This window comes from Boeremia exigua (assembly GCF_020726555.1).
Source record: "Boeremia exigua strain MPI-SDFR-AT-0100 chromosome Unknown C7974scaffold_2, whole genome shotgun sequence".
NCBI classification, from domain to species: Eukaryota; Fungi; Ascomycota; class Dothideomycetes; order Pleosporales; family Didymellaceae; genus Boeremia; species Boeremia exigua.
The window spans coordinates 863,692-875,751 of NW_025763519.1; the positions used below are offsets into that span (position 1 = coordinate 863,692).

Sequence of the window (12,060 nt, forward strand, 5' to 3'; positions counted from 1 at the left end):
ATGGCTCATAGCGCGCTCAAGGCACGTCGCCGCAGCGATTACAAATTTCATCTGGAGTACCGGACAAGATGGTATGCTGATGTTTTCACCAGGGCGTGAACATCGACTGACGCCAGCCAGGAGCGACAACGACATGTACCACCACCTCAACAACAGCGTGTACTACTATCTCTTCGACTCTGTCGTGAACACCTACCTGATCGAAAATTGTTCACTGCACCCACCGACATCGTCTCAGATTGGACTAGTCGTCCACTCCCATTGCGACTATTTTGCCCCCACTGAGTTTCCAGCTGTAGTCGATCTCGCATTGCGGGTGAATAAGCTAGGCAAGAGCTCTGTAACGTATGAAATTGGTGTCTTCGAGCGCGGCGAAGAAGAAGTCAAGGCCGTTGGCGAGTTCATCCATGTCTTCGTTGGCCGCGAGAGCAGGAAACCGGGGGAGGCGGGCATGGCCGATGAGCTGAGAGATGGCTTGCAGAAGATCCAGGCCGACAAGGCGAAGCTGTAGCAATGGAATGGCCGCGCCTGCTCCAACTTCATCAAGATCCTCCACTTAGTGAAGTGTCAGTGGCACGCCAGCATCGATGATGAGTCCATCTCGAATTGAGGCGCTCAGCCTCAGCAAAGTATGTTATTTTAAGCAAGGCCCACTTGCAGTCCGGAGAGGCGGGGTACCGTGGAGCAGCTGCCTTGCATTAACTAAAAAGCTCGGGATGCTGCTATAACGCGGGCCGCGACCACCTCTCAGTGCCGGCGCTTTAACAAGCACAATGGCACCTTGGAAGAGCCGACATGGAGAATCATTATCAGGGTTGCAATTATTTCGACAAATGGACATTGCTACATTTGAAGCGACAATTTGCGCAGTCTTCGCATACCTACCCTGTGCTGAAGATAGAACGCGACGCTTCTGTTGCCGGACTAAGTTGTGCGGGTCAACCTAAGCCCATACAGTAGGTATCCCTTGCCGGAACTAGGCCTGTCCAATCGTTCAAATCACATTGCTCAGCTCTCGATTGATCTGGTCTGACTTTCAGCCCTGCGACGCCACGCCTCGCTAATTCCCCAGTCCGGGGCACCAGACAGCCCTAGAATGTCGTGAACCAAACCCTTCGCGGCTGTTCAACGCCGACTCCGGAAAGAACCATCTCTACGCTTAAACACATCTGTACAAGCAAGGCTGCTGAGTTGTCTATCTCCGCTGACACGCACGTGTTGCGGAACCGACCTCCAGGCTCACCACCGCCCGGATCCCGTGGTTTCTGGTAAGCCCTAGAGGTACCGGCATGGCATTGTTCTCACCGGAGATCTAGCCTCTGACCTCGCCGTGTGTATTTTTCAACCTTACCTCTCCTGGTCCACTGCCAAGCTCAATTCGGCAAAGGAGCATCTTGCACTGGAGATAGCTTGTTACAGTGCCACTGTACACCGGATACGCTACAGCGCAGCGCCGCTGCGTGTTCGCTTCGCTTTCCCACTACAGCACACTACTGGAGCCATACCTTACCAAGGACTCCAACGCTGCAAGGTATTCGAAATAATGAAGCCTAGTCAAGTCAATACAAGCAATATGTGGCTGGTCTCGACCTGCTACTCGCTTGGCAATCCCCACCGTTATTCTCCGATGTGGTTTTTGTCTGGTATTCCTCACTCTATCGGATTCTATCTAACCCATCCTCTACCGCCAAGCTTTCTGCCTCGTCTTGAGTGCATTGCTTGTTAGAGCAAGTAGCCGCAGAGCTATGGCCAAGTCTGCAGTTCATGGAGTGTCTAGATGCCATTCACGGCGATGTGCTCGGACAATTCCACGGTGAGTTGTCAAATCTGGAGCACCTCCATGATCATGTCGAGAGCATATAAAGATATCTTCATGTCCTGTCAATAGTCATCTCAGCATCTCCATCTCCAAACAGTACTTCGAACAATCAGAAGAACATCCGCTTCTCCTCTTTCTACACTACCAAATAGAGATCCCCGTTCGATATCATGCATTTCACCAACCTTCTTCTCCTGGCGTCCTCCGCGACTGCCATCTCTCTCCCAAACTTTCCAGATATCTCGCAGTTGTTTGCACGCAGCTCATCCAATAGCTGTCCGGCTGTCTGGAAGTTGATCTCAAAGGACCTCACCGCAAAGTTCCTGACCAACGGGGAATGCAATCCTGATGCACGCGCGGCCATCCGCGCTGTCTTCCACGACTGCGGAGGTATGCTACATCTCGTCGTTCTCTAGTCGCACACACTAACACTTACAAGCATGGAACAAAACACTAGGCGCCTCAGGCGGTTGTGATGGTAGCCTGATATTGGCCAACGAGGTGGATCAGCCCGAGAACAACGGCCTTCGACCGATCGCCGAATACTTGAAGTCCGTCGCAGACAACTACAAAGTCAGCGTTGCAGACGTAATTGGTACATAACCCTCCAGTCCCCAGTCTTACTCATCTAACTCAATCAGTCTTCGCCGGCTCCCATGCAATTGTCACTTGCCCTGGCGGTCCTCGCGTGAAGACCTATGTTGGTCGCACAGACTCTACTACGCGCGCCCCCACGGGTCTGCTCCCAGACGTCAGAGCCTCAGCAGACAGTCTCTTCAAGCTTTTCCAAGACAAGGGCTTTGATGCAGTAGACCTTGCCGCACTTCTCGGCGCCCACAGCACCAGCAACCAATTCCACTTCGACGAGACAGCGCCCAACGTTGGAGCACCGCAAGACAGCACTCCAGGTAAGCTTGCCACAACCACCACCTGCTTCTGTATCCTTGTACTGACTCCTTTTAGGCGTTTGGGATGTTAAGTACTACTCTGAGACCACGGCGCCGCCCAAGGGTGTTCTTGTTCTCCCGTCAGATGCCAAGTTGGCCGCACACGCGACTGTTGGCAAGGAGTTCAAGGGCTTTGTCGGCAATGCAGGGAAGTGGAACGGCAAGTTTGCTGATGCCATGGCGCGCATGGAGAGGTTTGGCTCGAATGGGGTCGTTGGACTGATCGACTGCACCGACTTCCTTCCCAGCGCGACAGCCGTGAAGAGGGAGATGAAGGGCATGCCGATGTTTGCGCCCAGGCACTAGGGTGTTACTCTACTTTCTGCAGCAATTTAGCGTTCAATTATATATATCATAGACCAAAATACATCATCTTCATTGATTCAGAGTAACTGTGTCCTCAACATGGGTGGTTTCCGTTCCCTTTGATCAGTTTCGGAGCTGCTAATTCGATTATACCCTATCCATCAGCTACCAACGATATCCAGACAGGTATAATACCGCAATTCATTTAGTTGTTCCCACAGAAATTGACGTTGGGCGTAGCCTACGAAGAACACTGCGTTTGCCGACGGGATGACGGTGGTCAAGCGACCTTCAAGCTAATCATTTCTAACACATAACTTGTAGCTATTATAACACCCAAGGCTGACATTTAGTTGGGCATTACCTACATTGTAGGTAAAGAAGTGTTCTATAGAGTTTCTCTACATTGCTCCTACTTTGCTGTTTCGTGGTGGAATACTTGGCTCACACCTTGTGCGAGATCGGAGCCCCGCGCTAACTAGCACTCGGCCTGCCATCCGTAGCCTCCATGCAGAAGTACATGCACACGCCCTATCAGCCTCAAAACTGGAGTCAAGCCGACCCCCGATTCACCAATTGATCAATTGCAACAACAACCGCAACCATGCCCGCCATGCTCGACGACCCCACTTCCCCCCCAATCCTGCACAAGGTGGACGGAGCAGCCCACGCTTTCACTCCAGAACACGTGACGCTTAAGAACGGTGCGTCCGCAACAATCATCCCCTTCACATCACTCGACCAGGTCCCCTCATCACTCGTCGCTTTCCTGCACGCGCAGCTCAGCGCCGAGATTGAGGGCGGAGACACCTACCCAATGCTTGAAGCACTGCCGTTATCCGGCTTTGGACCATACTGGTTCGGCGTATTCGGGGCAGTGATGCTTGAAGGCACCTTTGGGTCATCTGCAGAGGTGAGGGACCTGGATGCAGACTGGAGCACCGTGTGTCTGGGGAGCTTCTACACGAAGCCAAATTACCCCGGGCGCAGCAGCCATGTGTGCAACGCCGGGTTCTTGGTTACGGTTGCGGCACGTAACAAGGGTGTGGGAAAGCTGCTTGGAAAGCAATATCTCAAGTGGGCGCCTAAGCTGGTATGTATCTGCAAGCTGTTGTAGAGCATGGGTCACTGACAGACGCAGGGTTTCACGTACTCGGTGTTCAATCTTGTGTATGAAACGAATGTTGCATCCACGAGGATCTGGGATTCATTGGGCTTTGAGAGAATTGGGCGAGTGAAGAAGTGTGGAGTGTTGAAGAGCTATCCTGGGAAGAAGATCGATGCGATTGTCTATGGATATGATTTTGAGCCAGATTCGACAGACTAGATGGAGATAACGAGAAATTGAGACTTTTAACGAGCACTTATGACCTGGAGGCCTTGAGTCCTGGGACTTGTTGTGATAGTCAGCAGAGTAAAAGCACGTGGCGGCGCGACATTTTGGCACTTGCACGCTTGTGGCTCGCCCCACTTACTCATGGTCAAGCTCCTCGTCGCGTCCTTCCATCTCCACAATTGCATCATGGCATCGACAAACACCAGGGCTGACATCCAAGACACGAAGATTCCAGCATGGCTTGCGAGTCACCTAAACATCGAATGGAGCTCACAGGATGTCGACGCGCTGCTCGATTCAATCGACGCGAGCCAGTGCCCCCAGTCGTCGGAAATGCCCCACTTACCCGCCGAGTTACTCGTACTCATACTGGAGTTTGTCCCTGTTGCCTATGTACTCGACTGGCGGCTAGTCTGTCGCGGCTTCCGTGATGCCATTGACGGACCGATCCTATTCCATTACCTCCAAAGAACACAGTTGGTCGGTTATCTAGGGCCTCTGGAATCAATCATCAATGAAGATCTAGAGGATGAAGAATACGAAGAACTCCATCTTGTGCGCGCCGATTTCGACTCATTACGAGATGGTGTACCACTACCGAACGCGCCTTCAGAAAAGCGCGTTGGGCCTCCGTGGAGTCAATCTCATGCTGCGTTTAAGATGGACAAGCAATGGCGCGACCGGCATCAATGGTGGAACGACTTTCACAGCGATTTGCCCTCCGCAAATAGGCTGCTGAGTCAACTTGAGCCTCAGCGGCCTAGCCAGGGCTTTGGTGCGTTAATCTGGATGATCCAGCTGGACACCGCAGTCCTCGATCTGGAAATCCCGCTGGAACCAGGAAGACGCACATTCGACGTGACCGTTGACCTGAATCCACTTGCAACATCGGTTGCAGTGTATGTTGAGTGGAAGCCAATGCTCCGCCGCTTTTTGAAGCAAGAAAGAGCTCTCAGACGTCTCATGGAAGAAACGGGCGAGGACAAAGTCACGTTTGGCCATGCCGAAGACTGTTTGCGTGCAGTACGACGACAGCGACTGCATGCGTCACTGAACCCTGACCAGAAAATTGACCGGCATATCAAGTGGTCGTTGCGCCTACTCCGTCCGCTGTGGGGGGTCACTGCCCGGTACGAAGAAGCATCAACGCTAGACCCCGTGGAGGCAGACGCTGTTAGGGTTATACTACTCTTGCGTCGCGCGGCTACCCTGACTCCTCTTCAAACCGAGCATCTTCAAAGATTAGCGATTGATTACGACCGCATGGTCAACATGTTGTGCGGTATTTCTGATTCTGTGAGAGCTTTAAGGTCTCATCTCATTCTACCCGGCCACGAGGGATTCCCCTATTATGGAAATGGCATCCACCTAGGAAAACTTCCACTCAATCCCATCGCGTGGTCGAATAAGCAGATCAAAGACGTCGAGAAAAAGATTCAGCAATGGAAGGCACAAGAAAGCTTGGTCACCCAGATGCAGGCTCTTATGGCTGCATCGCAGGAAATACGTTTAGTACCGGAGGATGCTTTCGATGGGGTAGATTCTGAGATGTGATCCCGCATGGTAACGACACTAAAGTGCTACCTTTTCTGTACATCTGCATCCATGACGAATCCTGCATCCATCACTTTGCACACGCGCATTGAAGTCTTCGAGGGAGTCCTTTTTCCCAGCGCCCTCGTATCGACCTTACATCTTGGCAATTTCGAGCCACTCAGGCTTGTCTTGTGGGAAAGCTGTATAGTTCGGCTTCGGATGGGGACAGTGACTAAACAGTCCACCCTTCACAAAAATTTGTGGCGAATCATCAGATAGCAGAGATGCAACTGGGCTTTCCAAGCGTCAGTCGATTTGATTCAAACGCCACTGTATGATTCAACTCACCTTCCACAATTGCCACAAAACTGGCGAGTGATCGTGTTTCCAGACGTCGTATCGCTGTCTTTGTAGTTCTTAAGCGCGCCCTTGGGATCATCGATCTTTACCTGCAATTTGTCAAACACATAGAGAATCGACCCTGGGCCTGATCCTTGTCGGCGGCAATTCGCACTACAAAGTTAGCGAGCAGTTCCCAGCGCCTCTATGTTCATGGACGCGCACCAGTAGCAAATAGCCGAGTTCTTGGGCAATTCCGGGATAGAGACCTTGATACTGGCGCAGTTACAACGGCCTTCGAGCATTTTGGCGATTGTTTGTCTAAGAATGCGAAAGACGAGAGATGAGAATATGGGGAGTGGAAAAGCTGGGGGCGCGAGGGTGAGATAGATGACGCAGTGGGGCCAACGGATCCCTGCGGAGACAATTGCGGCGCTGCCTCGGCTATGTGGTTGCAAGATTGAGTTGGCATTGAATCGTCGACAAAGAATCGGCGTGACAAGATTCAATATGTTGTTGGAGGTTGCTTGGTACAATGATCAACCGATTGGTACACCTATACGGCAACTGCGGAGCATGTTAGTTGAAGATCCAGCTCAGCGCAGTGATGTACACGGACCTTTACCACTCTTCAGTACTCCGCTATGGATTCAAAAGATGCATTGCTCTTCTCGCCAAGATTTCTGGACACCCATTGTGTCTGTGCTGCTCGGTGGGCAAGCCGATAGATTTGATGAGAGCTGTAGGGTGGGTGCTGACATGCCAGAATAATGGCATTGCTGCGAGTCGATTTCCGTCCGTATAGTCGGTAGCTTTGGAGACAAGGAAGAGGTGTGGACTCCCAAACATATTATAAGGGAAGACGTGTGGTGAGCTAATGTAGGATCGACGGATGACAGGGCGACCAGGAAGGGGAAAGCGTGACAACCAGGTGCTCCGTCAGCCAGCATCAATACCCAACGTCCGAATCCCCGTTATATCCCCACTATCAAGAATCGACAGATCCATTGTCCAATGTCGCAAACCATCTCCTCTACGATTATATAAATCGCAGGCTGGATGTTCTCACCACGTAGCGCACGTACGATACGATTAGGTAGGCAATGTAGGACCAACGGATGAGTCACACGTCGTCCACCATTATCTAGGCAAGAGCCAATCATGGGCATCCACGATGTGGGTGCAGGAACACTGCAGGTTCGGTAGAGTACACCCAATGTATAAGGTAGGACTTCTTCCGCGTCCTGAACCCATTGACGCCTCGCCGAAGGATGGCTCTCCACACGCCATGACAGACTATTTCTATCTAGGGGTCACTGCGGCCAAAGCTCAGAGCAGATGACTGCTTGTATGACATCTACTCTACATAGTGGATAGTCGAAAATGATGTTCAAATCGAAAATCGCTTGTTTAAGAGGGCGCTGCAAAGCCACGTATCTTGGCCAACAGCTCTGCCACACGAAAGGGTTTTGGAACGACCTCGTCCATTCCAGCGTCTCGCGCTCTTTCTATCTGCTCCGATCTTACGTTCGCTGTGATTCCAATGATGAGACTCCTCTCTGCGCCCTGCTCTTTCTCGATGCTTCTAATTGTTTTGGTAGCTTTTATACCATCACAGATAGGCATTTCCCAATCCATCAGTATGCAGTCGAGGTAGGGCAATTGGTCATCTAGTAGTACAGTGTTATACTGCGTAGCTTGACCAAGTCTCCGAAGCACGATGTCGACGGCTTCCCCGCCGTGATTACCGACTTGCACGCTGCACCCTGCTCTTCTAAGTTGCTTTGCAAGAACGTTCTGGTTGAGCACATTATCTTCGACAACAAGTATGTTGTAGTTTGTTTGAGGTTGTAAATTCCTCGGCAACGTTTCCCCTCTCAAATCGAGTTTTCCCAAGGCAACTTCTGGTCCAGGTATTGTATGAAAGTTTGGGGCATTCAGCGGTGTTTGTGCGTCTGGTTGTCGGACCTTGGTGTAGAATGCGAACGTACTGCCGATACCAAGTGCTGACTCAATGCCAATACAGCCACCTTGTAGCTCGGACAATTCTCGAGAAATGTATAGGCCGAGCCCAGAACCACCATATTTGGTGTGGGTCCTTCTATCTGCTTGCTCAAACTTTGTAAAAATTCGCTCCAACGCATCCGGTGATATGCCTTCACCGCTATCCGTAATCGCGAAATGCAGGTAGGATGGTTCACCTTGCCCATAGTCTGGATCTTGTGTCAGATCTGGCCGCGGAAGATCTGTACAGTGCCACTGGAAGCTTTTGCCGAAAAGATGCGGAGGAGGAGAGGAGGAGCTCCACCCGCAACGAACACTGATATGCCTCAATGGTTGGTGCTTGGTGAATTTGATGGCGTTTGTCATCAGATTCACTAGCACTTGCAATAGTCGGGAAGAATCGCCGTAAAAAATCGAATTCGTACTTTCAGTCGGCCTTGCATCAACAGGTACCATCTCAATGACGGTCTTTACCTGTATTTTGTTGACCTCAAACTCCGCCTTAAACATTTGCAGAGCTTGATCGAGGAGATCTTGCAAAGAAAATGCGGCCGGCGATATCGTCAGCAACTTCGAGTCAAGCTTGCCAAGCGTGAGTATATCATCGATGATACGTTTCTGATGTGCAGCACAGAAGAGGATTGATTCAGCGGCTTCCGCATTCAGACCAATGATCCTTTGGAGCGAGACAGGATCTTCAACCTCTTTTGCATCTTCAAGCGATAGCAGGATACCGTCAGCGGATTGTGTGATAGCGGATAAAGGATTGCGCATTTCGTGTGACGTGATGTCGATGAATTCCTCTTGTACGCGCCTTTCTCTCCGTGCGGTTTCCGCATTCCGAAGTTGCAATTGCTCTGCCCACTTGAGGTGAGATATATCCGTCATAGAGCCTGTGAGGGAGGAGGTTGAGCCGTCTGCTTTGAGATTAAGCGAAGCAGAGTACATGACCCAAAACGGCTCGGAGGTATCTGAAGAGTCAGGTTCCAATCCGGGAGGTTGCCAGCTTCTTCTGAGTCTCAGAGTGTCAGAGATATCGAGACCTTGTAGAAGACAGTTGGCCATCTTTTCGTTCGCGCGCTCGTGGTCCTCGGGGTGAATGTAATCTGTCCAAACAAATGACTCCTTTTGACGCTGACCATGAGGAACCCCCATTATTTCAAAGAATTGTCTGTTCGCCCAATGCAAGGCGCCATCAGCAGCTAGCTCGTAGATACCAACTGGAACGATTTGAGCCATTCTACTTGCCCGTTTTTCACTCTCGCTCAATTCTGTTGCAAGCACCTGCTCTCTGTTCTGTAAGTCTTGCCGAAAGGTCGCTCTTATCGCGGTCTCGTTTAGCTGACGTGCTAGTTCTGTTACGAACTGCTTATGATCCTCATCGAAAGTTCTGCGAGGATTCAGACCCAGGATAATGAAACCCTTGGTCAGAAATTTGTCTCTTATAGGGACCACAGCAAGGTGTCGACTTGGCTCGCCGAAACCTACCCAGTTGATATTTTCCAGGAGCGTGGCATACAATTTTTCAATGCTCAAGTCCTGGAATGAAGACACTATAGTCAGAAACAATGCTGATAAATACGAGAGTGAACTTACGACGACGAGAAAATCCGCTGAAATTTCTTGTGCACGACGCAATAACGACATAAGCACAGTATCTTCATCAGTCGATGCAAGCTGCATCGGAGGTGAAGTCAGTACAATGCTCTTGGAAGGAGATCTAAAGGATCTAACATGGATTCACTGACATCAAGTTCACTCGGTGCTGTAACATGTGCCTCATCAATTCCAATAGTGTGCCTGCGATGTAGCCGCCCGTTGGATGGCTGGCCTTCGTCGCTGCTGTACATCATTGCCATGGGAATATCGCGGGGGTAATTTCCCAGGATGTCGTGGACATGCTGCCAGAACGAGAAATTGGGAGAGAGCGATGAGTGTCCTAGCTGGTTGATCATTCTTGTCCGTCGGTCTCGCAATGTTGTCCTGGTCGCTTCCGTCCAAGAGAAGTAAGCACCTCCATATCCGCCACAATCATCCCTAAGAGCGATGAGCCCACCATCCCACCATGATTCTTCTAAGTAGCCATTTCGCATGGTAGAGTGCTCGAGTCCATGGCGGGCGACCCCATGCCCATCTTCCTCAAGGGCGCGAAACAGCGGACCAAAATACTCCCATGAATGCGGCAAAACTTCTTCAAAAGACCGGCCCATCAGGGCAGGATGAAAAGCACCGATGACGGGTATCAAAGCTTCGTTGTATATGGCGATTCTTCGGGGACCCCAGTATATCGTGGCTGGGCGAAAGTCCGAGAGCAACATCTGGGTGTACAACTGCAGTGAGCGGGGCCAAGTCTCCAGAGGCCCGAGTGAAGTAGCTCCCCAGTCCCAGTCGAGCAGCGCTTGGGCATGACTGGAGGAGGGAAACGAATGGGTCCATTTCGTTTCGGCCGGCGGGGAAGTGTTTTCACGGTGTGCTTCTGCTTCTTCTTTTGCTGCGCCTGCGTCCAATGGCTCGTACCCCGGAGACTGGTGGAGCTTCCAAAATCCAAGCCGTTCATCCAAATACGCCGATTGTGTCTGAGCATCTGCTTCCTGAGTGATGACATTGATGGTCCAGTTGATCTTCCCCTGAGCATTTCGATGTCGCTTGATCCCGAACTGTGAGAGAAAGGTCTCCATCCCAACCGGATCCATATCCGCAACGAAGGAGACCATGCTGCGCGATGAACTGAAGGACTCTCTTGCAAGCAGACATTCACGTGAGATCAACTGCCTGGGCTTGAAACATCACATCGTATTCTTCGAAGGCACGACGATCGACACTACAATCTAGATCGCCTGAGCCAAGCACCTAGTCTGCAGTAGGGAACCCAGGATCTTGCTGCGTAAGGCATAGCGCCTCGGGTCGTGTTTGTGACTTTGCTCTCAGTGGGCAAGCTGATTTGCAGAGATCGGTAATCTCTTCCGCGACACCACTAATGCTAAATTCGAGCTACACGTGATCGTTCGATCAAGAAAGGCGTGCAGTGGAGTTTGACCGGATCCGGTTTAAAGTGCACGGACTTGCAATGTTATCGATACTGTACACAAACATCCGCCTGGTGAAGGTAGTGACCCCACTTCTTCACTGAGACAACGTCAACCGCCTTTCAATCGGTCTTGGTGATTCGGCATTCGATTTGGAAAGAGTCTTCCCGGATCTGCTCATCATGGTCAGCACTGCCCCAGTGCTGGATCACTCATCACTAAACTTGCGCAGTCACGCGATTCATCAGCAACATACCTCCACATGCATGCTTCTCGTCACGCAGATCTTTTCGAGTCTTTCACAAACTCAACATCATCTAAACTTGAATTCGAGAATGTTGACATACCACCGCACCTGCAGCCCCTCAACCCTGAAGACGAGGATGACGTTGTGCCAGACCAACACGCAGCATTTGGCATTCAGCGCGCGACACAAGCGAAGAAGGAGCCTACGTGGCGCGACCTCGGTCTCGAAGAGCTGCTGAGACGCGGTCCGATAGCTGCTGAAGTGCAGGGCGCTGGCGGGCGCGCGCCTGGTCGAGGTGCAGCGGGAAGAAAGGAAGAGGAGCCAGTGATTACAGCCTTGAGGAGACAACCTGGACCGCAAGCAGGACTCGTGAGACCGATCGGTTCTGGCAGCGATGCGCAAAGCGGTGGAAGTGCTGCGGGTAATGGGTTGTCTAGGTGAAGAGGTATACGATCGCGAAGATGTGAGGAAGAAAACAACAGAAATTATCTGGGGACAGT

At 51.3% G+C, this 12,060-nt stretch overlaps 7 protein-coding genes across 7 annotated transcripts; 5 read left to right on the forward strand and 2 right to left on the reverse strand.

Moving 5' to 3' along the window:
• On the forward strand, window positions 1-658 carry C7974DRAFT_446735 (HotDog domain-containing protein; the record flags this gene model as incomplete). Its single annotated transcript, XM_046145609.1, has 2 exons — window positions 1-71; window positions 121-658. The coding sequence occupies 2 exons, from the start codon at window positions 1-3 to the stop codon at window positions 509-511; spliced, it is 462 nt and encodes a 153-aa protein (XP_046001257.1). The 3' UTR covers window positions 512-658.
• A 1,200-nt stretch (window positions 659-1,858) lies between these two features.
• Window positions 1,859-3,155, forward strand: C7974DRAFT_98365 (heme peroxidase). Its single transcript, XM_046147656.1, has 4 exons — window positions 1,859-2,209; window positions 2,259-2,414; window positions 2,461-2,727; window positions 2,783-3,155. The coding sequence occupies exons 1-4, from the start codon at window positions 1,990-1,992 to the stop codon at window positions 3,070-3,072; spliced, it is 933 nt and encodes a 310-aa protein (XP_046001258.1). The 5' UTR covers window positions 1,859-1,989; the 3' UTR covers window positions 3,073-3,155.
• A 352-nt stretch (window positions 3,156-3,507) lies between these two features.
• C7974DRAFT_446751 (histone acetyltransferase-like protein) lies at window positions 3,508-4,430 on the forward strand. The gene is made up of 2 exons (XM_046145610.1): window positions 3,508-4,165; window positions 4,214-4,430. Exons 1-2 carry the CDS (start codon window positions 3,677-3,679, stop codon window positions 4,397-4,399), a joined length of 675 nt encoding a protein of 224 aa, XP_046001259.1. The 5' UTR covers window positions 3,508-3,676; the 3' UTR covers window positions 4,400-4,430.
• Window positions 4,431-4,594: 164 nt separating this feature from the next.
• C7974DRAFT_303418 (uncharacterized protein) lies at window positions 4,595-5,962 on the forward strand (the record flags this gene model as incomplete). The annotated part of the gene is made up of 1 exon (XM_046137945.1): window positions 4,595-5,962. The coding sequence occupies one exon, from the start codon at window positions 4,595-4,597 to the stop codon at window positions 5,960-5,962; it is 1,368 nt and encodes a 455-aa protein (XP_046001260.1).
• Window positions 5,963-6,097: 135 nt separating this feature from the next.
• C7974DRAFT_408835 (Mss4-like protein) lies at window positions 6,098-6,588 on the reverse strand (the record flags this gene model as incomplete). Its single annotated transcript, XM_046143354.1, has 3 exons — window positions 6,098-6,239; window positions 6,293-6,457; window positions 6,509-6,588. 3 exons carry the CDS (start codon window positions 6,586-6,588, stop codon window positions 6,098-6,100), a joined length of 387 nt encoding a protein of 128 aa, XP_046001261.1.
• A 749-nt stretch (window positions 6,589-7,337) lies between these two features.
• C7974DRAFT_385149 (uncharacterized protein) lies at window positions 7,338-11,399 on the reverse strand. The gene is made up of 3 exons (XM_046140923.1): window positions 10,036-11,399; window positions 9,884-9,964; window positions 7,338-9,826 (listed from the first exon to the last, which is right to left on the reverse strand). Exons 1-3 carry the CDS (start codon window positions 10,999-11,001, stop codon window positions 7,694-7,696), a joined length of 3,180 nt encoding a protein of 1,059 aa, XP_046001262.1. The 5' UTR covers window positions 11,002-11,399; the 3' UTR covers window positions 7,338-7,693.
• On the forward strand, window positions 11,249-12,023 carry C7974DRAFT_98416 (Apc13p protein-domain-containing protein). Its single transcript, XM_046147657.1, has 2 exons — window positions 11,249-11,498; window positions 11,546-12,023. Exons 1-2 carry the CDS (start codon window positions 11,496-11,498, stop codon window positions 11,999-12,001), a joined length of 459 nt encoding a protein of 152 aa, XP_046001263.1. The 5' UTR covers window positions 11,249-11,495; the 3' UTR covers window positions 12,002-12,023.
• The last annotated feature ends 37 nt before the right edge of the window (window positions 12,024-12,060 follow it).